The sequence below is a fragment of the Leptonychotes weddellii genome, chromosome 1, assembly GCF_054177405.1.
Source record: "Leptonychotes weddellii isolate Sample4059 chromosome 1, ASM5417740v2, whole genome shotgun sequence".
Lineage (NCBI taxonomy): Eukaryota > Metazoa > Chordata > Mammalia > Carnivora > Phocidae > Leptonychotes > Leptonychotes weddellii.
In genome coordinates this window covers 188,773,076-188,799,669 of record NC_138369.1, presented here as the reverse complement: position 1 = coordinate 188,799,669, position 26,594 = coordinate 188,773,076, and the positions used below count along the sequence as shown (strand labels likewise).

The 26,594-nt window shown below is 50.7% G+C and overlaps 2 protein-coding genes and 1 non-coding gene across 5 annotated transcripts in view; 1 reads left to right on the top strand and 2 right to left on the bottom strand.

Moving 5' to 3' along the window:
* MX2 (MX dynamin like GTPase 2) overlaps positions 1-26,594 on the bottom strand; it is a 185,770-nt gene that overhangs the window by 64,263 nt on the left and 94,913 nt on the right. The gene's annotated exons all lie outside the window — the stretch shown is intronic.
* The window catches only part of BACE2 (beta-secretase 2), a 63,292-nt gene continuing 38,511 nt past the window's right edge, over positions 1,814-26,594 (bottom strand). Inside the window, exons 3-8 of one of the 3 annotated variants that reach the window (XM_081800270.1) lie at positions 18,434-18,650; positions 15,065-15,193; positions 13,751-13,885; positions 12,061-12,162; positions 7,333-7,482; positions 1,814-2,188 (exon numbers count right to left, since the gene is read on the bottom strand). In XM_081800270.1, the coding sequence (XP_081656396.1) occupies positions 1,829-2,188; positions 7,333-7,482; positions 12,061-12,162; positions 13,751-13,885; positions 15,065-15,193; positions 18,434-18,650 (1,093 nt within the window). In that variant the 3' untranslated portion in view covers positions 1,814-1,828. The remainder of the gene's footprint in view (positions 2,189-7,332; positions 7,483-12,060; positions 12,163-13,750; positions 13,886-15,064; positions 15,194-18,433; positions 18,651-26,594) is intronic. The other 2 variants (XM_081800283.1, XM_081800273.1) reach the window with 2 other exon arrangements.
* Positions 15,387-15,488, top strand: LOC115943491 (U6 spliceosomal RNA). The gene has a single exon (XR_004078060.2). It is a non-coding gene; the product is annotated as a U6 spliceosomal RNA (small nuclear RNA).

Sequence of the window (26,594 nt, the reverse complement as noted above, 5' to 3'; positions counted from 1 at the left end):
GTCTGGCTCCTAATTTGCAGCTTGGAGGAAGTAATTACTTTAATGGCTGAACAGTTTGCACGGAAGAGGAGACATATCCGTGTCTATTCCCAGTGCTGGTAAAATCAAATGTTTAAGTACCAAAACCTTAAATACGCCTTTTTTTTTTTTAAATAGTAACAAAAAAACTCCCATAAGCACACCTAACAAAGAATTCACACTGAAACGCAGGAATGAATGTTGCTTTGCCGGCAGACACTTAATATTAAACTATTTCCAACAGCAATTCACTTAGGAGACGCAGTGATTACCCGCTCCGTGCTATTAAGTGGACGATATAAGGGCTGTTGCCATAGTAGCCTCTATTTTCATGGTATTTAACAAGAGAACAGAAATTGTGGGGAAAATTGCTTTAGTGCTTAGTTCTCTGGGTCACAAGACGTGAAATACTCACAGCTGGGAGACAGAGTAACGCCATAGAGGAAGGTCTCTCCAGGGATACCTCCCAGGCTAAAAACAGTTAATGCACTCTGAGAGGTAAACATTCACTCCCGACAAAGATGACAAAATGACAAGCCCCAAGGATTCCAAGCCTGTTCACCAATGCAGAGCGAGAGAGCGCGGCGTTAACACTTAAGAAGGGATTTGCAACAATCAAGTATGTACATGGTGTTGGGTGCTTTTATTTATGCAGCATATGAGTTGGACTAATATTCCAGATGTAAATTTTCCCTTTGATATGCATCTCCTCCCACTCTCCAAATTGTTATTTCACCCTCTGGGAATGCCCGTGTGTCCAAACAAGGATAGGAAGCATGACTGACCTGCTTTATTTACCAGGATTCCCATTTTACCACCGCAAGTCGGATAGTAAATAAGACCTGAAATGTCTCCCTCTGGAATAAATCAGCTGAGATCATCTGACATTTGGCCTGCACAACCTGCCTCCCCCCCGCCCCCCCAATCTCCATGGCTCTCTCCCAGACTTCCCCGTTGGTTTTAGATCCCAGTGAAGGTCCAGTCAGGGTCAGGGCGACCGGCTCAGCCAGCATTCCTGCCTGTGGGTCACTATCCTGAGTGTTCCATCAAATTCACACCTCCCTCCCCGCACTGCGTGGGGACCCATGTCTCAACCCATAGCCTCTCATATTCTCCTGTCCCACCTCTTGGCTGTCTCACATGTGCCTAATTTTTCTCTCCAATGGCATGTTACCCGCCAACTCTGAATCCCACATGCCAGGATCTGTCGGTCCCCTGAAATCCCACTGCCTGGTCATGCGCTCTCCATGCGTCCCCAGCGATCCCAGCTCATGCCCACGTCTAGGACTGGCCTTTTCTGCCGGAGGTACCCGACCCTCCCAGTAAACCTTGCACTATGTGGACACTCCATCCTAGCAAACTGTTCATCTACAGACATTTTCGAGTTTGGGGGTTTACCCACCCATCACCTTTCCTGCCCTCTCTCCTGTGGTTTCCCTGAACACTGGCCCAACCTTCAAGTTCAGCATCGCAGAGCAATGCTGCTAACTCACCCCCAAACCAGCTCTTCAAAGGGGTTCTGGGAGAAAAACACGCTCCTTGATCTCATCATTTTAGGATTTCAAGAAATAGCAATGATAGGCATTTACTTCTTATTGCACAACAAAGATTGCTTTGATGGAAAAAAAAAATACATAGCTTACCCATGAATCTTTATTTATTTTAATTTTCCTATCAAAAAACTGTAATTCTTCCCCAAGGCCTCTTTACTCTGTGGTGTGAGATACCATCTTAACTTTAACGTGAGAAATAATCACAATACTAATGTCGATCACGCATTTGCCATGTGTCAAGCACGGGACTAAATGTTTTACACGGAGGGACTCATTTCCTCCTCTCTGCATCCTGCCGTGAGTCTTACTGATACCACCCACCACGGATAACGGGCCTGTGGGAAACAATTCAAAGGCAACTGACCCGTGATCAACAGTTGCTCCCAAGTCAGTGAACGGACGTCGAGTACTCCAGCTGGGGTTCCCGTCCAGTGCGCGCACCTCTTACCTGCACAGGGGCTGGCCGCAAAGCCCACCCTTTTCCGAGCTCTGTCGAAGATCACGTAGAAGCCCTCCATCACGGTAGCACCGATCACCAGCGCGTTCGTGGAAGGTGAAATGCCGAACCGGTAACATTCATAATTCAGGCCCGCCCCCATCATGGGCTGGATGTAGAGCTGTTTATGAGGAGGGAGCACACAGACAGGGGGAAGCATGAATCTGGCAACATCACAAAGCTGTCGAGGCCACAGCGCGTTCCAACCCTCCCAGGTGCCGTGGGGCGACGCGGGGGCGGGGGGGCGGGGGGGGGGGGAGGAGATGACATCACCCTGCCGGGTCCCTGCCACCTGGAAGATGACATCATAAGCATGGTGAATAAACATTCCTGAAAGTGATAAAAACACGTGTGTTGCCTGCAACTACACACAGGGGCACCCATCCACCCGTCCGTCCGTCCGTCCATCCATCCAGCACGTGGCATGGCCTAGATAATGCCTCAGTACCAGCAACCAACATACAGTCCCACGCCCTTGAGGCTTCCCATCCAGGGAGGGGGCAGGTGAGTAAATGTGGAGTGCGACGGGCCCCTCTACCGTAATGTGGACCAGCTAACTCTCCCCCTCAAATCTCCTCCTTCCCTTGGCCTCCGAGAAAGGGTTGTCTCGTCTTCCTCCCAGCACTGGCTGCTCCTTCTCAGACACCTTTGTGGGATTCACTTAACCTTCCTCACTGTAAGCATCAGAGAACGCCAGGGCTCCAGCCTCCTGGTGGCCATTGCCCCCACCCCCACCCCAGGTGACCCATGTGGCCCCAAGGCCCTAAGCACAGCCCAGGGCTCTATGCTGATGCCCAAATCTTGACCTCCAGGCAGATCTTTGCTGCCTTGGCCACACTCAACAGGCTCCCCAAATCTGCTTTTTTTCAAAGTCTTCTGTTTCAGTAGGTCTGTGATTCACTCACTTCCTCAGGCCCTACAGCACCAGGCCTGGATCTCTTTCCCCACCTGGAAACCATAACAAGAGGCTGCAGGCCCTCCTTTGAAATGGCATCTGAATCCAATCCCGCCTCCCATCCCCATGGCTTCCAGACCATTAGCATCCTCTGCTCTCCTGCGAGACCGCAATGCTCCCAACTGGCCCCAGGATGCCGTCTTTGTCATCCTCTGCCAAAGAGAGCTTAAAAGTAGGCAGCAGGGTGGAAGCAGGATGACTTATTTCCTCAGAGAGACAGAAGATGTCACAGGGAGAAGACCCAGCACCCCCTCGTAGGAAGCTCCCATGAGGATAAGGACCACGGGCTGTGCATGTTCCATCAACAACAACACATGGCCCTTGAGGTCCTCTGGGGGCAGAGCCTGTGAGGAAATGAGTCAAAACTTAATCAAGGAGCAAACCAATGTCAGCTCGGTGAGAACAATCCCTTTGTGTTTTAACAGCAAAGTATTCAAATGCAGGCAAACAAGAGAATAGAGCGACTTAGAAAGACAAAATACCAAATATCTGGAAAAAAAGCAATAAAGGGCAAAATGAGTAGGAAGAAGGACTTTATTGTGAGTACTGACCAGCCCTAAAGGGGTAAAAGCGCGAGAAAGATTACGGAGGGAGAGGCTGGGAGCCCGGAGCATTGTGGCCGGAGGGAGTGGGAGGGGTGGGGATTTTTAGAGGGTGCGGCAGGGAGGGGCTGCACCAGGGTGACAAGGGAGGGGTGCAGCCGGGAGGCAAACCACAGCATAGAGGCGGGACCGAGCACCAGCCCCGAGGAGAGGGAAACACAGGAGCACTATTTAACGTCTGGGCGGAAAAGGAAACCAGAAGTTGTACTAGAGAAAGAGAATATGATCAGGCTGACACCCGAGGAAGATGAACTTCACCACCCTTGCCAGCGCCGGATGGCGAGAGGGAGAGGGGCTGTCAGGGCGGGGGTGAGCAAGGACAGAGCTATGACAGCCCCTGGCGTCATCAATGGCTAGACACGGAGCAGCTACTGGGTCCAGAACTGTGCCCGCAGTCAGAACCCTCCACGACGGGTTTGTCTGCCTGCAAGCGCCGCTTCGAGGCAAGGAATCATTCATTCTGTTCTCCGCTATGCTCCTGGCCCCTCGGCTGCTGTGAGGGTAGGGGATGCACCCAGGAGGGCTTCAATCAATGCAGGTGATGTCAGTGAGTGGTGCTGAGCTTGATGAGCATCAAACGAAAGACACAACTTCTCACGATTAACTCAAATTAGGCAAAGGCAGGGGATCACTGACCTTCCACCACAGCACCTTCACCTAAGGGTCTGTAAGCAAGCCCTAGGAACGTACGTGGACACACACACAAACACACCCCGGCCTTTGAAGGAACTAATTCTATAATAAAACCCAATCAATTATCACCTATCGTGTAACTGAGGATATTGATGCAAAAATATGCAGACCGAATTTGCATCTTTTACTCCTTGTGTGTCCCAGCTGACTGCCAATAAAAGTTCCAGACTGTAGATGCTGTAACAAGCTGGGGAAAGCTGAAGTATTGCTAAATCTCAGAATAAACTGTCTGTCTTCAACTAAAATAGCACAAATAGACCAACCAGTGATAGACTGAAATTATTTACATTTTTAGGGTTATGTGGAAAAGAAAACCAGAATTTGCCCGTGGCTGGGGTTGGGGGCTGCTTTTGTCAACGGGCTAAAAAAGATGCAGCCCATGTGTTTTTGGGAAAGAGTGCAGACAGACAAAATTTAAGATAACTGCCTTTGACACAACTCTTTTCTGCACCAGCAAGCATATGCCCATCTAGTCCTGCTGATGCCAGAAAGGTCCTGGACACGGGCCCTATTTTAAAAATTCGGTGGGAAGGAGCCCTGATGATTGCCCTAAACATTAGGGCGAGGGGGGCAGGCAGGCAGAACTGCGGTGTTGGGAGGTGACCCCCCAGCGCTGACCCCAAGGGCTGTGTCAGTGACATACAGAGCTTGTGAGGTTATCGGCACAGGATGGTTCACAACTGCCCATCCAAGCCCTTTTCCAAGGAGGCGATGGAAAGAAAAGGGAAGGGGAATGTTGAGTAAGGAATCAGGAAAACAGCAGGGGAAGCAGATTTTTAAAAACCAAAAATGTGAACTTGTCAAAGCCAACCAAAAAATATCTAGAGTCTCGTGAGAATAATACTGGGTTCTCACGCACAGATAACAAAAATTAAAGGCAACACTCCCAAGCCTCCCTCATTGGATTCCCGCCCCCGGCCCGTGCTCGGTCCTGGAACCAGCTGCCGAGCCCCAGTCACCTTCCAGCTCTGGCGGCTACTACCCGCCCTGGACGTCGTAGATTTTCCCCAGAATGCCTGTTTTCTCCTGCATCTTACGAGTCCCTGATTCTGCCAACCAACGCCCCCGCCATTTATTTACGATCACACGCTCACCTCTGTCCTGAAGCTAGGCTTCAACTTTAGTTACAAACCACACTGAGGAAATACTGTCCAAATCGTGCTGTTCGACTGGCCAAGATTTCATCATAAAGAGCAATTATTTTAAAGATGCAGGAAACATATCACTGTGTGCAGTGAAAATGTCTTTGGCAAGTACTACGATTCCTCCCTTTATAGTTAAAGGGACAGACGGAGAAAGGGCTCAGTGATCTGCTCCACGTTACAGCGTTGAGTCAGGGGCGGAGCTGAGCGTGTAACGTGAGCATGTAACTCAAGCCTCGGTCAACGTGTCCTCTGTCCAGCCGTGTTTTCTCCTGAGGCTCTCAGGCTATTCCCCAGTAACCCACCATTCCACGTATAAAGTGGAGAAGGGAAAAGGCAGCATTATCACTTCCTTTTTACTTCTGAAATCATTCCTCCTTCCCTATCCCCCAATCCCACCCTTCGTCCCAAAGTCACCAAATCACGACAAAGGCACATTGATCTGTTCAAAAAAACAGTGATTACACACTAGTCTCCATGCACGCTCGTGCCAGGGAAGGAGCAAGGATCTCTGATCTCATGGTTCTCCTCTGCAAGGAATTAACATAACGGAGGAAGAACTGTAAGTGTGTGTATGTGCTTTTAAAGAAAACAGAAGTCCAACGAAAAAGGCAACAGTATAAAATACCCCCTAAAGGGGTGACTGCCTGTGGGATGAGTAGACTAGGAAGCATGCATTAGGAGTCTGAAGGGCAGGCTCACAAACGGGTTATTCTGCTCAGGAGAGGTTCAACAAAAGAGGGGTTGTTTGAGTTGGATCTTGAAGGATGAGAAGAATCTGGATATGCAGAGGGAGTGGGGGAGGAGAGGGCATTTCTGGCGGGGGGGCGGTGGCAGAAGTAAAGGTCAGGAGAGTGAGCTAGCATGAAGCCTGGGAGGACACTGACTGGTGAGTGGCAGGTCAAGGGCGTGGAAGGGTCCAGTGAGGACCGAGAGCCACAGGGAGTAAGGACATCAGTGTGCACCGAGTGGGGACTCACTGATGGCTCACAGCAGGGACAGCAGGCTGGAAGATGCCACCTAGGAAGATCATCTGGCAATGGCTTTAAGGGGAGAAAGGAGGGGACTGGGCTACACGGAGCATACTTGGAGGTCCCCGGAGGGGTGCAATAGGGGACCTGAGAGCCTCGGGAACCGGGAGGAGGTGAGAAGCGTGACTGAGCAGGGCAGAACACGCTTTGTTTGATTAGAAGCTTAGGAGGAGAAAGGAGCCAATGACTTATTGAATATGGAAAACAAAAGGATGTCTTCATCTCTCTGAGGGTCCAGTTTTATTCTCCTTTTAAAAAGAACGTATTTTGGGGGCACCTGGGTGGCTCAGTTGGTTAAGCATCTGCCTTCAGCTCGGGTCATGGTCCTGGGGTCCTGGGATCGAGCTCCCTGTCGGGTTTCCTGCTCAGCGGGGAGTCTGCTTCTCCCTCTCCCTCTGCTGCTCCCCCTGCTTGTGCTCTCTCGTTCTCTCTCTCAAATAAATAAAATCTTTAAGATAAATAAATAAAATAAAAGAACGTATTTTGGTGCTCTAATGGATGCTGCACAAATGTCCTCCATTCCCGGCCTTCCCTGTTGCCAGGCCCTTGGGATGGGACCACGCAGCCGGCCTCTCTTGCTGGGACGTAGGTCCACTTCCCCAGCCCAGGGTCTGGGCTGCCTGGGCCCCGTGCGCACAGCGTGCTCAGAGCAGCGGGCCTGCCCAGACTCCCGAGCAGGGGTGCACGCCCGAGCAGGGGTGCAGGCTCGTTGATGAGGGCCGCCCGGTTTCTCGGCCGTCCCACAGCACCACTATGCTACCTACCTAGGCGCATGAGGCACGAAGCGCCTCACTTCGGCGTGGTGCGTGTTCCCGGAGAAAAGCACAGGTCCCAGTTCATACCTGAGGCAGGATGGTTACACGGAACGACTGGCTGGAGTTCTCGTCTCTCAGGTAGATGGAGATTTTAGGGAAGTAAGACCAAGGTGTCTCAGAATTCGTCCAGCAAGCCAGCTGGGACCCAGTCCAGAAACCATCAGAGAATTCTGGAATCTGGACAAAAGGAGATCACGTGAGAAGCCGGGACTAGTCTGGCACATCAACAGGAAACGGCTCCCAGCTCCCCTCATCACCTCGCCAGATGCCTGCGGCGGTAAACAATGTTTCCTTTGGACGGCGTGGTGGAGACAGCCGTCCTCTGGAAGGGACCGGTGATGACAAATCCACAGCTATCAAGATTAGGCACAGGCAGGCACGCAGAGTACCGACCGGCGCCAGGCACCGTTGTAAACCCTCTGCAGCACTGATGACTTTAGTCCTCGAAAAGCCCCAGCGGCCCAGGAGCGGCACCCCCGCGCCCCACATTACAGATGAGGAAACCAGAGCACACAGAGCTGAAGCAATGTGCCCAAGGCCTCAGTAGTGGGCAATGGCCCTTTAGAAGAGAGAATACATCCGACATGTGACCCTCCAGACCCTTTTGGGCATCACCTCTCCTCTGAATTCCGAGCACAGCACTCGTCCTCCTGGTGCAGAGCCCTGTGCGGGCTCTCTGCTCTTCTGGAATATCTTTCTTCTCCTCCAGACATCAGCTCAGATACCACCTTCCAGGAAGCCCTCCCCACCGTGCTGATTACCTGCCACAGAGCTCTCGCCTTGCTCTTTCCCCTCGTAGCAGCTGTAATGTGACATTTATGGGTGTAACTGCTTACATTCTCTTTCCTGCACTACAATCGGAGTCCTCAAAGAACAGAAATGTATTGTCTGCTCGCCTTACAGTTCTAACACCTAGCCCACAGGAGAGACTCGGGAAATAGCTGTGGGAAAAATGAACAGTCAAGGACACAGAGTGCCCACCTGAGCCTCCCAGCAGGGGTCTGCTGAACCTGACAATGAGCGATGCCACCTGCACATGCGCACTAGTCGCTAAATTCTCCAATTAACTACAAATAACTCCCACTATCTCACCAGAGCAAGGGAAGGTTCCTGAGCAGACCCGACCTGTCCTGCACCTAATAGTGTATGGGATGGAAATAGGAGTGTATGGGTAGGCGGAGCTAGGGAAGGATGGGATGGGGAGGAGCTAGGAGAGCAAGGGATGGGGCGGGGCCAAGAGAGCCAGGAGGGCAGGGGATGGGGCGGAGCCAGGAGAGCATGGGGATGGGGCGGGGCCAGGAAAGCGGGGGGGGGGGGATGGGGCGGGGCCAGGAGAGCAAGGGATGGGGCGGAGCTAGGAGTGTATATGATGGGGCGGAGCTAGGAGAGCACTGACGTGGAGTTAAGAAGTGACTGTCAAGGGAGCATCCCCAGGAAGCTGAGCTGAGCTAAGGGCCAGGGAGCCCTAGGAGATGAATTTGAAGGAGGGCGGGCCGAGCACGGAAGCTGCCTCACTGGAGAAAACAGATGGCAGCCGTGGAGGCCAGTGCGACCGACGGGAAGGAGCAGGAGATGGGGGACAGAGGGTATCCTGGTGGCCTTGGCGTCTTCATCAGAGATCATGTGTCAGAGATCTGAGCTTTGTGGCAAGCCGGGTGTGATTTAGGAGTCCAAATGGGATTCACATAGGCCACTGGTTCTTGAGTCTAAACTCCTGTCTAGCCAGGCCCACTCAAGAGTCACTAAGGGTGGGTGGGAAGTGTTGATGTGGCACCGAGCGAATCCCTTTTGAGAGGATACAGGGAGAAGGGAGGGGCCCAGGATTCACCCTGGATGGGTGGGCAAAGGACACACCCACGAAGAGGGCGTAGGGCCAGGAAGTCCAGGAAGGAGGGTGCTATGGAAGTGGAGGGAAGGTAAGACAGGTAAGCGGGGATGGTGCGGAGACCAAGCAGGGCAACTGAGGAATCGGAGCATCACTGGATGAACGCTGAGTGCTGTGTGCTGCAGGACCATACACGGCAGGTGCGAGCTTGCGTGCCCTCGTTGCTCCGTCCATCTGTCCCTCCGTCCATCCGTCCCTCCCTCCAGGACCAGACAGTGGGGAGAAAACGCCCTGGGGTTTTCACCCATTACATGGACCATCCATTATGAAACCGTCAGTGATCTGTAACATGTCTAATGTTGGCGTTAATATATTTTTACCTTTTGTAAAAGTTAAGTCGATTTGAACTATGTATCAGAGGGCAGATGAGTCAATAGAGTGGTGCAGTCATTTGCTGGACATAAGGATGGGCTAAGGTGAGGTTGGGTGGGCCTGCGCCCAGGACAGGGAGCCCAACATCAGCGCCCGTGGGCAGCTCCAATTTGCAGATGAGGGATCAGGCCTGGAAACTCACCTAAGGGGCACAGCTCTGAATTGGATGGGGGACCATCTGCCTCGAAAGAGGCGTCTCTGAGTCCAAGGGCCTCCCCGGAGGCTAAGCCACGTGTCCTTGGAGGACAGTTTTGACCCTCAGATCACAGAGTTCAGAGTCAGAAGTCATCCTAAAGCAGGTGTCATCCTGCGTCTGGATTTTACAGATGGGGGAGCGCTGGGCCGAGCACAAGGGCGCTGCAGCTATGAGGAGAGGGAGCCCGGGTCTCTGCCATATTCCTCTGCCATATTCATATCTGCCAGAACTCCATTTCAAAATACAGACCTATAAACCATGCATTCCTAAAATCCCATCTGAACAAACCAGGCCAGGAGACAGAGTCCAACATATGCACTGCATTTAATTCCCCAAAGCCAGGTTATTCCCTTAACCAGAAAGAAACACTACTCGATAGGTGAGAAAGAACATCCCATCTTTGGACCAGGCACGCGGACACAGGGACCCTGTCCGCCCTGGCTGGGCTTTTCTTGCCCAAGACAGAGAACCTTCCCGGGTCCTCCCCTTCCTGACACAGGCTCTGAAATCAGAGGATTAATTTTAGATAAGGCAAACAAATTCTGTAATCCCACTCCTTCTACCTCGTGGTTTTCTTATAAAGTCAGTCACCGCCGACCACGGGCTGTGACACCCCACGGGCTCCGCAGAGGCGGGGCTGGCCAAGGGCGAGCCAGGCTCACCCGCACGCCCTTGAGCATTTCTGCGGGATGGTCCTCACACACTTGCAGCCCAGAATACTCAGTCTGAAGATGCTCGTGTCAGGTCTGCTGAGGACATTTTCACTACTGAAGAAAATCAGCATATGGCTCCATATTTTAAGCATGGTCTGATTTTCAGCCAGCATTCTGAATTTAGGGCACTAAAAACTTTCCTTGCCATTTTTTCTGATTCAGCAGATATGAGACAAGATAGGAGCTTTCCTCTGGCTTTTGACCACTGCTGCCCTGAAGTCCTTTCAAGCTCAAAAAGGGGCCTCTGAGCTACTTCTTTTTCACTGCTCCTGTCCATTCTCTTAGTTCACTTGCTGCTCTTCCCACAGCAGTTTCAGACCTCTGAAGTCTGGCTCAGGACAACCAAACGCCCCTTCCTCCTTCCCCTGCTCCTGCTAGAACCTGTAACAAAGCACCGCTATGCATCTTCCCATCATTCTCTGAATTCGGCCAGCGGAGTCGTGGGACAGTCAGGCCTGCGTTAGTACCAGCATAAAGACTTTGGACAGGAGATGCTGGTTTCTGGTGACCTTGCAAGGATGGCCCTGTACAGAGGAAGGCTTATGAAAACACCCAAGAAGCGGAGAGAAACGTTTCTCCCGTTCGAACAAAGAGCATCAGCAACCGCAGTGGGACGTTAGATGCTTCTCCTTCTAGAGCAGCGCTGTGCGGGGTGCATCGTACGCCAGCCCTCCCGACAGCCCCACGATGAGAACGTGGAGACTCCTAGGGCCCGAATCCCGCCCCGGGCACCCAGCTAGTGAGCGGCAGAAACCAGCCCCCATTCGGGTCCATCTCACCCCTGAAGCTGTGCTCTTCCCAGTCAATGCCTTTGGTCTACCCTGGTGCCCAGAACCAACTGGAAAGTTAGGGCCATACTGGAATGCTGTCAGCCACTTCTCACAAAATGCATGTTGTTCTTGAGCAGGATTTTAGTAATTATTATACTGGCTGATTGACCTTTGTCTTCTGAGAATCACATTTACAGAAGAATTAGAATCCCACCACAGCCTGGATGAAGGCCAAAAAGTATGATCTGGGGCTCGTGTCTCTTGTTTTAAAGGCTACGAACATATTCATTGGTCACTATTTCCACATAGAATGTGACCAAGAGGCTTTTTTTCTTAGATTAAAAAAAAAAAAAGTACTGAGCGCCTGGGTGGCTCAGTTGGTTAAGCGACTGCCTTCGGCTCAGGTCATGATCCTGGAGTCCCTGGATCGAGTCCCGCATCGGGCTCCCTGCTCAGCGGGGAGTCTGCTATTCCCTCTGACCCTCCCCCCTCTCATGCTCTATCTCATTCTCTCTCTCAAATAAATAAATAAATAAATCTTAAAAAAAAAAAAAAAAGTACTACATCCACTACACTATTATTTGAAATACTAAACAGCATGGCACCTCCAGATCCAAGTTCCCTGAGGTTAACGTGAAGAAATTCTTTGCTAGTTAAGAGTAAGGCTGTGATAAGTTATAAGACTTAACAATAGTTTAAAAAAAAAATCCAACCCCTCAAAATCCCCAGATGAAGACTGCTTGAATACACAGGAGTGCTCCCCAGCACGTGGCCATGACCTGGTGCTCTCCGGGATTTATCAGCACCCTGAGCACTCACCAGAGACGTGCGGGCCACGGCCTCAACCACTGCATTGAACACCTTCTGGGGCAGGCGCAGAAGTGTGGTGCCGCTGTCCACGATGGCCTTGTCTGCGTTATACTGGAACAGAGGAGAGTTGGTAGGGAGAGGGCATGAGTGACATGCAATGTGATTCCAGCCCACTGTCACTGTGGGTCCGCCATCCACAACTTCAGGCAGCCCTACCTTGCCAGTAGCTCCACTCACTGCCCAGTCTTGGAACTGGGACACCAGCCCAACATTCTCACTTCCCAGATAAAAGAGACGGAGACCAGGAAAGGGAAGTGACGTGACCAAAATCAACAGCTCTCCCATGCAGACATTTCCCCGTTTGGAGGTGCCCAGACGTCCCTGTCGAGGAGCCCCCAAGAACAAAGGGGGAAGACCCCCTTGTCTTTCCAGATTGAAATGACACATTAATTACCATTTATACAAATCCTATAGAATCAACGATTATCCCAGGAATAGAGACAGAGAATTAGGATGGAGTTTTTTTAACAGACACCCCATCTTGCATTTAGGATGGAAATTTAGGATGCATTCAGGAAGAGGATCTTACACGTGTGCACACACGAGAGTTTGTGTTGTATTATAGGCCTTCTCTTTTGATTCTACCACTGGATTCTTTAGTGGCAACTAAGTGCCTCTGACAATAAACCCAGCTCTGTGGCCTCAGGACTGGACACTCTCATAGTGAGAGGGGACACCGCTCTCTTGAGCTCCGATGGGTTTCAGAGGCATCTGTGCACACGGGCACCGTGGTGGACAGGGATGGTTCGTGAGAAAGGAGGTGAGGGCAGGTAGGAATAGAATGAAACGCTGGCGGTTTTTATAAACCATCCTGCAGACGTTGTGGGAGACGGACCCCCGCAAGCTGTCCTCATCATAACGTCATTATGGCCACAAGTAAGCCCAATGCAGACAGGGTGTGACCGGGGCTCCTGTATGACTCAGTGCCCTAGCTCTGCACGTCTGCCTCCTGTCAGGACAGTCGGGACACACTGCTCTTCAGAGCATCACTTGTCCTGGAGGGAGAGGTGAGTGGCGGGGGGCACGAATGGAAGATAAAGCTGATGGTTTATTTTGAGTTTCCTTTTGCTTATTTCTAGTCGTTTTCGCCCTTGCACTGATGAAAGCCTGCTTATTCCATCCTCTTAAACAGAGTCCAGGAAACATCAGGCCCAGGGGAACAGTGAAAGGGGCTGGACAGTGCTCTTCACACACACCATTTTATGCTAATTTTTCCCTATGAAGCCAAGTGACCGGAAGGAAGCAAGTTTTCTGGAAGGAGGAGTTTGTTTTCATACAAAAAGCCCCTGTAACTTTTAATGTAATGAATCTTTGATTTATCTTGTAATGTACCTTCTAATTTTTTCTTTTAAGATTTATTTATTTATTTTAGAGACTGTGCACACTGGTGGCGGGGGCGGGGGGGGCGTGCAGGCAGAGAAAAGAAGAGAATCCAGGCAGACTCCCCCTGAGCTCAGAGCCAACACGGGGCTCCATCCCAGGACCCCGAGATCACGATCTGAGCCAAAACCAAGAGTCAGACGCTTAACTCTCTGCACTACCCAGGTATCCCTGTACCTTCTAATCTCCTATTTGGGTCCCAACTATAGTAGTAAAGTGACCCAGGCACCTAGACACAAAGAGATCACAATGTGAATACCTCTCTGCAGTCCAGATTCAGGCTCTGGCCTCCAATTTCCAACTTGAGAATTTCTATCTGATAATACCACTCCTCCTTAATAGGGGTATACCAGATGTCTCCTTTGTACAAACTTGGCGCAATTCCACCCAGGACCTGAGAAGAAAAATATTTACGGGTGTAAGAGAAAAAATATGGAGGCATATCAACAGGTTACACAGAGAAGCATACAATCAGAAGGTGAATCCTCACTGGAATCAGTACCTGCACATTACGATGATGTTACAAAACATACATGCTTGAAAATTAAACAGGGAACGTTTGGGGGCCATGTATCCAAACGGCAAACAATCTTATATCCTCGTCTGATCAAGATGCTCTGGTGGTTTCCCTTCTATAAAGGAAGTACCTACAATTCTAGCCTTACCATACTGAGATCCGCCCCCAAACAAATGAAGTAAAATAGCGAGCCACATTGACGGACAAGAATTCAGTTCCTTGGAAGACAAGAGGAGGACTTGCAATCTCACACATTTGCATGGAAAGCAAAACAAAGGAGCTTCCCTCATCAAAATTTCATGTTGCAAAACTATAAAACATTGCCCCACAAATCCTAGGCTGTCCTCTGTCCTGAAAAGGGGGATAAATAAGGTATTAAGGTCGGGTGTAGTGTAAGCAAATGAAAGCAACTGAGTGTCTGCTTCTCATAGCTGGATAACTAGGGGGTTGTCAGCACCTGCCCTGAGGGGCCCTTCTCGTGCACTGTCCCTGTCACCTCCTGCTTGAGACATCTGGGTGCAGGGTCCATCGAGGGGACACTCAGCCTCAGCACATCCACAGGGCTGGTGGCCTTGATCTGTTTCTGTTTCACCAGAAAACTTTCTGCTGTGAGTGTGTGAGTGTGTGTGTGTGTGTGTGCAAAGAAAGGATATACAGGTGTCCCTGTCTCTACACCAAATTTAGGAAACCGTCAGCATTTCCCTCAACTGGCAGCCAACCCTGGGTAAGGCCCACCTGCCACACCCCCTACGGTTCCTCACCTGCCCCTCCCTCACCTGCCAAAAACTTACCCCTCAAGGGAAACATTTTAAAAAGCTTTAATGGAATTTGGGGAAGCATTGAGAATCATCTTTTGGCTGGCAGGATAATTAGGAAAGATAAAAATAATACCTAATTTTACCCAGTTTTTTTTAAAGGTTCTATAACAAGGGTTATCAAAATTCCACAGTACTTATGTATGCTTCTGCGTCTAATATTTCCACCAGGGTGTTCATAAAACAGAAAAGCTACCCGATTTGCGATTTTTTTCCCCCTTTAAGACTAAAAGATACCCACAAGACTACCTCCGTTGGTACCAGATCCAGCTACAGGCAGCCCCGCCCCACACATCTGCATGGAGAAGACATCGGGTATCTTCGCCTGGGCCACCAGGGAATCGAAGAACGTCTCCAGGGAACTTGACGGCTGCAGGAGATACAAGGACGGCAGCTGAGATGAGGACTGACCCCAAGCAGACACTGGGCATGAGGTACAAAATGGTTTTCTTTGTATTTAATTATTTTCACGGTGAACCAACAAACAAGCTTCTGATCAAGGGCAGTAATTCAGAAACCAACAGACCTTCCTACTACGCAGTGCATTCCCTCTGTGCACGACTCTGTTGGAAAAATCAGATAGTACTTCTACAGTTGGAACGAGACAGAGAAGATCTGCGTGGACCCTGCGCAAGGCTGAGATGCAAACCTAAGACGGTATTGCTGGGGAGTTAGGACGTCGTCCCATTTATCACCACGATGCCCTGTGATGCAGGCACGAGACGTGGAAGTGGGTCACCGACGTGGGTGGTGGACTCTCATCTCAGCCAGAGCGAGGAGAGAAGCGTCTCTGGGAGCGGCCTTCATGGCTTCAGAAAACATGCTTCACCTCTCCCGGCCACGGTCGTCTGCCACACACCAATGACAGGTGCTGAGCATGAGACCTCTCAGACCCCAGACCCCACTGACCTCCAACGAGCAGAAAAACAGCAGGAAAGAACAGTCCCACACCCCTGAGGTTGAAAAGCCCCGGATTCCCAGCCGCCACCGTTCAGTGGACCTCAGTGGCCCGTGCCTTCCTTCCACGGAGCCAGCACTCACTCGGGGCGCCCCCATGTCTCCAGGGCTCAAAGGGAAGAGGTGTGGTTGTGCGAGCAGCTCCGAGCTGGGGGTGGGCCTCCAGGGCTGCCGGTCCCGAGGGCCAGTCAGACACCTGCGTGTAAATTTTGGCTTTGACGACCGGGATATCTGGATCTCTCTGAGCTGCTGGTTCCCGATGGAAACATACTTGGAGTGGTACAGACGCTGCGGGCACATTCTGACCACCAGCGGTCAACGTCGGGACTATTATTTACTGCCTGTAGGAATGAAAACTGTAACTCTGGAGGGAGTAAGACCACAGCCCATTAGCAGGTAGAAATCTTCCCACTTATTTAACTTGGTTGCGTATGGCTTCCTCCTCCTGCTTCCGTGGAATCTCTGGCAGGATTCGGCACCATCTTCGTAGGTGACATGGGCAGCATGCGTGGCGTCTGGGTGGATGACGGGACAAGGCCCCCCCTTCCCGGAGTGGCTGGGTGTGCTGCTGACCGAGGCCACCATTCTTCCGGCCACCTGCTTGGGAGGCAGCAGAGTCAACACCACCTGGGACTGAATTCTGGCTCCGCCACTTGCTCACTGCGTGACTTGTTTCTTTGTTTCTTTATCTGTGAGATGGGGAAACAGTAGCCTCCCAGAGCTGCTCCTGGGACTTAAATGGGCCAGTACACACAAAGGCCTTGGAACAGTGCCTGGCGCACAGTAAGGGATCTATTATGATTCTGCCGAGTTATTCCTCAGGATCCCTCTTGAGGTTTAAAAACATACAGGTGCCAGGGTCAACCCAAGAGAGCCCGACTCGTATGTGTGCAGTTGGACCCAGGCATCGGTGGCGTGGGAGACCCCGGAGGGCAGGGTCTGACGCACATCCTCAGCAGGAATCCTCGGGACTGACCGGGGGCCGCCACGCGCCGTGGCCACCACTGAGCACTCGGTCAACCTATTTCAGCCACAGCTCTGGCCCACCAAGCCACACCACCCTGCTAGCCCTGTTCCCAACCACGTGCCATGTCCTCCCAATCCTGTGACCATCTCCTCAAACCCGGGACAGGAAGCCGATCATCTTCATCTTGGAATTCCACCCACAAAAAGGTCGTGTGGCGAGTCTGGCCACCCCTAGGGACCCCGAAGTCATTATTCGCGAGGAAGCTTATTATCAGCATCATCCACTGCGGGCAATTTAGCTTTATTCTGCCATCTTCCTGATAATCAGCATAAAACCAATCATGTTTGTACCTTTCACGTCTAAGTCAGGTAACAATGCAATGTTTTGTCCTCGGTCACACTGTCCATGAAATCGTACTGAGGAATGTATGTTATTAAGAGTCTACACAGTTCATATTAAGCTCACCCGATGGTACTGAGAAGAAAGGGGCTCCACAGCCCCCCAGGCTCCGCAGACAGGCTCTGGGCGAGGAGGGTAAACCTCTCTGACCTCGGTCGGCATATCCCTAAAACGGGAGAACTTGGCCTCCTGCGAAGCTCACCAGAACCTAAGGAACCAAGTCGTGGGATGTCCTCAGCCTGTCTGCCTCACGGGCCCCCCTCTCCTTGAAAATCACAGGGTCAAGGACTCCCCTGCCTGCCACCCCCTCCCCGCCTCACCCCCCCTGCAGCATTTACTAGTGAACTGGGGCTGGGACGCACATCCCTGCGGGGAGAGAAAACAGGCCTTCCCTCCTGGATCCTCATGGACCACGGGGGGGCTCTGCGGGTCCTCCAACCTGCTTCTGTTTGTTCCATGCTTCTCTGGCTCCAAGCCGAGCACCGAACAATGAGAGGGCAAGGTGCAGTGCCCATTACAGGCCAGGAGGGGTGACCGCCTTCTGCTCTGCTCCAGGCCATGCCCTGGTATCTAACCCGCTTATCTCCTGCTCCCTTCCTGGTGGAAATTCCCCCACCTGCATCCCCCCTCAGGCACACCAACGTCACTTCCTTTGGGCTGGCCTGAGTACAAATGTTTGCAGAGTCTGTCTTTCCCATTTTGTGCGAGTTCTGATGCTGATGGGAGGACGGGCTGCACGCGTTCCCCTCCTGGGCCGATGGCTGGCAGTCCCTGGGACATGCATTTCAGGCCCTACCCAGGCTCCAGGTGGCTCCTTGTGGGGTATCCGCAGCCACGGGAAGGCAGCACGATGCTCTCTCCCCTGGTGGGGGGCCTCCCCAGCCGAGGTTCCAGGCCAGCCACAGGCTCCACGTCTCCATGAGAATGTATGAATCTAATAAGGGTGTTTTCTTTTAATCCTCCCCTCAGAAAAACACTTCGACGCCAAAATTAAAGTGACTCAGATTCTGTTAACATTTTTAAACTACAGAAGTAAAATAAGCAAAAACAAAGACAAATGAAAAAAAAAGTAATGCTATGGGTATATCTTGGCAAGAAGGTTCAAAGAACGGCATCATTCACTTTAAATTTTTAAGATGCCTAAAAACGTAATTAACTGTGCGACCACGGTCTGTCTCCACCAAGCAACTCTCACCAACCAACCGTGTCCCGCAGCCGGGACCCACCCCCACCGCCCGTCTGACTCGTCCCACCTTTGACCTACCTAGATCCCCAGACTGGCCTTACCTTGGCCAGAGCAGCATATGCGAGTCCCAGGATCCCATTCCACTTGATCCCAGGCAGAAAGAAATTCTCTGACTCAAAGATAGTGGCGATGTTGACAAGAAACGAGCTATTGAAGCCCTTCGGGATGGTGACAACGTCCTCCCCGACGAAGCCCGTCCAGCTGCCTTGCGTGTACTTGACCGTGACGTCAAAGCCCTTGGAGCGGTAAGTACTGGACCTGGAGAAGGAAAAGCCAAGGCCCGCTCTGCGCCTGCGCGTCCACGCTCGGACCAGGTGGCCCGGGACGGCGGCGAGCACAGGGACGCGAACGCACGCATCATGAACGGCATTCGTTCCTGTCGACAAAGGGACCTAGCCCACCAACATCCACACTCACACTGGGGTGGTGTTTCCGTGCCACGTGTGAGGGTGGCTCTGGGGTCGACACGCAGCCCCGAGTTTAACGTCTACACAACTGAAGCATGTACCTGCCTGATCTGGGCACCAGCCTGGCCCTGTGGCTTTGCAGGGACCCTGCGCTGCTCTGTGACACAGCGAGGGGCCTGGGGCCCAGAGTCACACGCACAACCCATGTGGCAAATAAAGACCCCCACCACGCCTTCCTCCTCAGCGCCCACATTTGCTCCTGATGTCACAGGCTCCTTCTCCAGGCTCTCTCCAATGCCACACTCATATGGGGGTACACTCAAATATGGGGGTATAGCCAGTGCCACGAATCCCTGGGACACCATCTGCAGTCCTGTGTGCACATGGTCCTGTGGGTAAGAGCTACTCAGTCAGACTCACGTGAAGGAGGTCAGACCATGGGCAGGGCAGATGAGAATCCTGCCCTAGGGCTTTCAGAGACAGGCAGTAAACCAACAAATATATAAAATTCCAATCTAGGCAGTGATAAAGAGTGGAAGGACTCCCCAGGAAATAAAGTGGGCGTGGGGGTTGGGGCAGTGACTTGGCAGTCACCCAGGCCTCTCCAGTGCAGCCACATCTGTGTGGTACCCACGTAAAGACAACGACCCCGTGGGAAGGACGTTCTGGACCAAGGACAGCAGGTGTCAAGGCCCTGGGGTGTCCAAACCTGTAAGGTAATTCTCACACCCATCTGAGTTTTGAAAACTCTGAATTAGAGGAAGGGACCCAGAGAATGTCTCTCGGCAAATATCTGAGCATTCAAACCACACTCACCCTAGGAAAACTGTCAAATTCCTGAGAGAGGTATCAATTCACCAAGCAAATCATTGTCAAGTGCTCCCATTTGCCTGAGGTTTTCATTCACTGTTTTCACATTAAGCCTCTGAACACCAAGTCTTTGTCGTAGGATTGTCTGAACTAGTGCAGTCTTGCCTGGGGTCCAGAAGGAAGTTAAGTCAGAGATGGTATGACCTCTTCTTTGGGGGCACATCTCTTAAGCTTTAAATACGTTAACAGTCTTTAATTCGGTAAACTGCACTTCTGAGCATCTGATCCTAAGGAAACACCTATGATGCAGATGGAGATTCAGGGACAAAGACGGTCATTATGTTTTATTGAAAACAGCAAACAGTTGGAAACAACCTAAATGCCCAGGAAAAAGGGAACCATTCAGTAAAAACTGTAGTGCATCTCGATGATGGAATATTATGTAGCACCAAAGAATGCTATTTACAAACCCATTTTCAATGACACAGAAATAAGGGGGAAGAAAACATTCAGTGGCTCCCTCTGGGTGGTGGGGTTTGGGAGGGAGACTCTCCTTGTGGTTAGGCCCATCTAGAGTTTCTGCATACATAGCTTTTATAATCAGGAAAAAGAAGCGATTCTTGGGGTGCCTGGGTGGCTCAGTTGGTGAAGCGTCTGCCTTTGGCTCAGGTCATGATCCCAAGGTCCTGGGATCGAGTCCCGCGTGGGGCTCCCTGCTCAGCGGGGAGCCTGCTTCTCCCTCTGCCCCTCCCCCGCTTGTGCTCTCTTGTCTGTCAAATAAATAACACTTTTTAAAAGTAAATTAAAAAAGAAAAAAAATTAAAAAAGAAAAAAGAAATAAGTGATTCTTAAAACACCTGGCAGACACATTTTGGAGATACCTGATTTATGCGAACCTCGTAATGGGAAATATGGAGTCTACTTAATTTTAGTTTTTACCATCTTAGCTCGCTCTGCCACGATCTTAAAGGCACCGCACATTAGGGGACCACCTCGCGTACGCGTGTCTCCTGGCAAGGGCAGACACAGAGAGTGAGAGTGAGAGGGGACGGGTCCGGGCACACGGAGCGCTGGGAGCCCGCCCATCAGAGGTCACACAGGCAGGGCAGTCGGTCACTGAAACAGGGCGCCTGGAGGGTTGCTCTAATCCCACGTTTACCACCAGCACCAAGTCAGATGTACCTGCTGCAAAACAGGGGCTGTACACATTTGTGGTGAACAGCAATGAAAACACTGAATTTGGACCATTTGGGGTCAGTCTCAAGGGCACAAATACGCCGCCGCTAACAGAAAAGGCTATTTTGAAATGCGACGAGAATAGGACCCAGTCCAGGCTCAGCACGCTTTTTGCTGTCCAGGGCTAAGAAAACCAAGTTCTACCTTTTGCGGGTCCCATGATCTCCGTTACACCTCCCCAGCTCTGCAGTATAATGAGAAAGCAGCTACAGAGGATACTTAACAAATGGGCACTGTTGTAGTCTAATAACGTTTTATTAACAGAAAGAGCAGGTTGGATGTAGCCTGTGGGCCCTCGTCTGCCAAGTCCTGATCTCAAAGATTAGTTCTCTCCCCAACATAGCAGCCTAAAGAACCATCATTTTGTTTGGAGAAGTTTTTTATTTTTACACTGCCCAGTCTATAGAATGCTCATTAGAACCTGCTAATGTCTAAGAGCCTGAAGCAGCCTCTTGGTTGTATATATAGCGTGTTTCCTACACTACCCTGACCAGCTCGTTCGTCCCCTCACGGGGGGTAGCATTCTGGATATTTCGGTGCCACCTGCAGGGATGAGAGGCCGTTGATATTACACGGCCCGGGTTCAACCACTCAGCTGTGTGACACCAGGCCAGGTTATTTAACCTCTCTGTCCTCTAAGGCCTCAACTGAAAAAGGGAGACCATGTAGTACCACCTCTCATGGGGTTAATTCTGAAGACCAAGACAGTGAACCCTGGAAAGCGTTTAGAACAAAATCCTGGGACACAGCAGGTGTGCTAAACAAAAAAACAAAAAACAAAACAAAACAAAAACAAACCAGCTGCTACTATTATAATTATCCAAACACTTACTGTCTTTATTCAATCTATGAACTACTACTAGAAAGCGCAAGAAATGGGGCGCCTGGGTGGCTCAGTCGTTAAGCGTCTGCCTTCGGCTCAGGTCATGATCCCAGGGTCCTGGGATCGAGCCCCGCATCGGGCTCCCTGCTCTTCAGGAAGCCTGCTTCTCCTTCTCCCACTCCCCCTGCTTGTGTTCCCTCTCTCGCTGTGTCTCTCTCTGTCAAATAAATAAATAAAATCTTTAAAAAAAAAAAAAAAAAAGAAAGCTTAAGAATGTTTTTTTCCTGGGGCGCCCGGGTGGCTCAGTCAGTGGAGTGTCCCAACTCTTGCTTTTTGCTCAGGTCGTGATCGCAGGGTCGTGGGATGGAGCCCTGAGTGGGGCTCTGTGCTCAGCGGGGAGTCTGCTTGGGATTCTCTCTCCCTGTCTGCCCCTCCCCCCTCTCGCATATGCGTGCGCACTCACTCAAAAAATTTAAATAAGGGCGCCTGAGTGGCTCAGTTGGTTAAGCGACTGCCTTCGGCTCAGGTCATGATCCTGGAGTCCCGGGATCGAGTCCCGCATCGGGCTCCCTGCTCGGCAGGGAGTCTGCTTCTCCCTCTGACCCTCCTCCCTCTCATGCTCTCTGTCTCTCATTCCCTCTCTCACAAATAAATAAAATCTTTAAAAAAAAAAAAAATTTAAATAAATCTTTAAAAAGATGTTTTTTTCCCTGAAAATGCTCCTATAGAGTTACTCTAAATGAATACCCACAACAGTCTCATTTGGAAGTCCAGCCATCCCCACGGAAAGGGGCAAGTCTGTTGCAGGACTTGGTTAAGGTGGTCAGGAGTGGCGGTGGGGTCTTCTTGGTTTCTAAAGGCAGAGTTCTCCCGAGTCCCAGCACTGTCCAACAGAGCAAGCTGCCATGACGGAAAGAGTACGTATCTACGCTGGTCAATACGGGAGCTGCAGGTGCACTGACCGCTAAAACACAATTATACAGCGGGGCTGAAGAAGTAAGCTTATTTCATCTAATATTATATAATTTAAATAGCCACATATGGCTAGCAGCTACCCTTGTAGAAAGCACAGTTCTAGAAAATGCGAGAAGAAAGTAAAAGCATACTCTGAACTCCTTGAACTAAGCCTCAAAGGGCAAAAACCCCAGTGATGAATTGTAAGTAACTCTGAGGAGTATCGACGTAGTTTCCAGCACTTAAAAAAAAAAAAAAAAGGGTTCCTCCATCTTCATGCTCTAACATCCTACTTGTTGGCACTAAGATGCTTTGGCTCTCAACTGCTCTGCACATTAATTAACTATACTGAGAGAGAACCCCAGACTGGCTCGTCCTGCGGCATCCATTCTGGGTGCTCAGAAACAGCAATCAATCAGGGATGCAGGTAGCCAGGGAAAAGTCCACTCACAGCAATAAAATCACTTTGAACCAAGTTCAGGAGGCATTCCGCCTCTGATAAGAGTGTTAAGGAAACACAGGAGTGAAAGGTGAAATCAATGAACAGGGGAGAAAAGAGCCAAAGAACATTTTATTATTTTAAAAGAAACCCGCTATTGTTTTTGGAGGACATAAAAAGAGAAGGTGGAAGGGCATAACTGAAAAGAGTTGAGTCCTGGGTTCTGCTCTGGTTCTCTGAAGCCACCCGAATGCAGCCAGGGGCTCTTCTGCATCTTGGGGGGGGGTTGTAACCTACCTTTGGGGTTGTCAGACTGGCCCAAGTTGACCAGATACAGTCCCCCTTCTCTGCTAAGGGTCTGGAAGTGATCAGACCAGAGTGGATGGGGCCACTGATGGCCCAGGGGCCGCTCGTCCAGCCCGCCCACCCTGGAGGTTCATCAACACGCTCAACAATGGCCAGCGCTCGTGGGCTCCAACAGTCCCCTCTGGGACAAGCAGACAATGGGCAGGCTTGAAAAACAATCTAAATCATCAGGCACAGGTATCGGTCATCACCACAAGGAGAGATGAGGCCTTTCTCAGGGGTCCAGCTCAGCATCCTTAAGGAGGTCAGCCGGTAACTCCCTAACATCCGAACACTACTTACAAGCAACAGTTGAGGAAAATAAACTGCTCCCTTTATCACAACTACTCTGTGGGCCTTTACCCCAGATGGGAGTATGGGAGGAGGAGACATTTTAATTTCCCCCAATAGTTTAGTAGAGGGTCAGGGGAATGAATATATCGGATCTTTAATCAAGCCAACTGGCTAGAGGCTATTTTATTGGCTAAAAAGGAAGTACATCTAAGGAAATACACAATCTTCTTTTGCCATGTAGAAATTCACTGGAGCATTCACCACCATGGGAAGAGGGCCTCTGATGGGAAGAAGCTACACAAGTCATTAATGGTAGCCTGACGGCTCATCCCATAATCAAAGAGCTCTTGTCAAAGAACCCAAAGCCAAATCTCCAATTACTGGGAAATGTTTCAGGAAGCATTAAACCTGAATATCCAAAGACTGGGGGACTTGAATCAGAGGCTGACAAATCCAACCAGAAACCTTATTCTAACTAAGGGAGATCAGAGGGACAAGCAAACACAGAAACATCATAGGGCAGGGAGCTACATCTCAGAAAAGAACCCTTTGTTGGAAATTGAGAAGGGAAGTGAGAACGTTCTCTTGGCTTCCATTAAATACGGTGGTGGAAAGCATACACCTTAGGCCAATAGAAAGTCAGCTGAAAGCAATACGCAAATCAGTAACACATACTTCACACAGAAAATGTTCCTATCTTCACAACATTAAATCTGTGCTTGGGGCGCCTGGGTGGCTCAGTCCGTGAAGTGTCTGCCTTCGGCTCAGGTCATGATCCCGGGGTCCCGGGACTGAGCCCCACATTAGGCTCACTGCTCAGCAGGGAGTCTGTTTCTCCCTCTTCCTCTCCCCCTCCCTCCTACTAGTGCTCTCTCTCTCTCAAATAACTAAAATCTTCTTAAAATCGGGCGCCTGGGTGGCTCAGTTGGTTGGGCGACTGCCTTCAGCTCAGGTCATGATCCTGGAGTCCCGGGATCGAGTCCCGTATCGGGCTCTCTGCTCAGCGGGGTATCTGCTTCTCCCTCTGATCCTCTTCCCTCTTGTGCTGTCTCTCATTCTCTCTCTCTCTCAAATAAATAAAATCTTTAAAAAAAAAATCTTCTTAAAATCAATCAATCAATCAATCTGTGTCAAATAGAAGCCCGTGAGAAGCAGGGGATAAAAAAAACAGAGGAAGGGAGCGAAAAAGTTAACGTAAATTGGAGCAGGTACTTAACCTGCAAAGCACCCACTGTTTGTAGGGATGCGGCTGATGGGACAGAACTTGCCCCAAACTCAGAAATGTGATGCTTCCCATCTGATTTGGCTAAGAAAAAACCTGACAGCCCTGTAGAAGAATAGTCCTCTTAAAAGGAAAGCCAGAGGCCCAAAATGTCGGTGACGTCTTATGGGTCCTAAGTACATTTCAGCAACACCTGCGAACAAAGAAGTGGGCTGACGTTGACAGAGCCTGGGGCTTCCCCTGCCCACTGGTAGGTTCTGTTATTTCTCTATTTGCTCACACATGGGGAGCCCAGGAGAACCCTGAGTGCTCAGAAAGCTTGTAGGGAGCCCTCAGCTCTCTCACGGAGTTAGCAGGAGGGAAGGCTACAGTCGTTCCCACGAGTTTTCACGTTAAACCAGGCTCAGTGTTTAAGTATGAAAAACAGGAACATCTGCCACCTGACCACAAGCCTGACCAGCAAGGTGAGCAGGTTAAGTTAGAAAGACGTGTCCTGGGGCGCCTGGGTGACTCAGTCAGTTGGGCATCCGACTCTTGATTCTGGCTCAGGATATGATCTCAGGGTCCTGACATCGAGCCCTTCTTCGGGCTCCATGCTCAGTCAGCGGGGAGTCTGCTTGAGATTCTCTCTCCCTCTGCCCCTCCCCACCGCTTGCCCTCTAAGAGATAAATAAATCTTAAAAAGAAAAAAAAGAAAGACCTGTCCTACTGAAGCCTGAGACAGAACCACTGTTCAACCAAACCATGAACAAAGTAGGAAGTAATTACGACACTGGGAGCCTACGGTCCAAGTATTGTACACATATTCACTGGCATCGTACGTAGTATTTGTAACGTTGACTATGACTCACCCTCGAATGTTTCAGTAACTACGTGGCAAAAGCGTGACTGCTGCAAAGTGCTGTTGGGTCTTTATCGACCCCTGGCTGTGGGCGTTTGCCAAAGAAATGCAGTTCACCCACCAGGAAGGAAATACTCATCCATAGGGTTAAATCCGCACACTCGAAGCTAACGTGACCATGCACATCTCTTGAACTTTGGCTTTGCTCTGTCTCATGCGTCTGCAGATCCGTGATGAAAGACAGAACTACGCGGAAAAACCACTAAAGATACAGCCAAGCCTCAAGTATGCGTGTTCTGAGCCCCATGGCAGGTGTGGGGACGCTGGGTACATATGGGGACCACTGCCCTACAGTGGGAAAGATGGAGGGCTAGGATTGCTTTGCCACCAAAGTAACATTTTTTTTTTACATACTTTGAATACACATTGCATTTTCCAGAAATGCAACTAAATTAGGGGAAGGTGATACTTTTGGGGGGAAACTTTACCAAGATTCTTCACCTATTTGGAAAATCACATCACCAACCCAAGCTGCTGTGGGGGTCTGAGTCTACTTCGACCCCCTTCTATCAGTCTGCACTGGGTGCTGCAAGCCCCCCGGGACGCTCACGGCCCCCCACTGCGGACGACCAGAGCATGCACATATCGAGGTCCTGACTCCCTCTCTCCGCCTGACCTCTTCATTCTCCCAAGTACCACAGTAGGGCATCTAGACTTAGGTACGCAGGCAAGTGATGTTACCTTTGCATTTCATTCAGGGCATTACAGAGTACCGGCTATATGGACGGAATGCCGGGGCTGATGGTCTGAGAACTGCTAACCTAGAAGCTG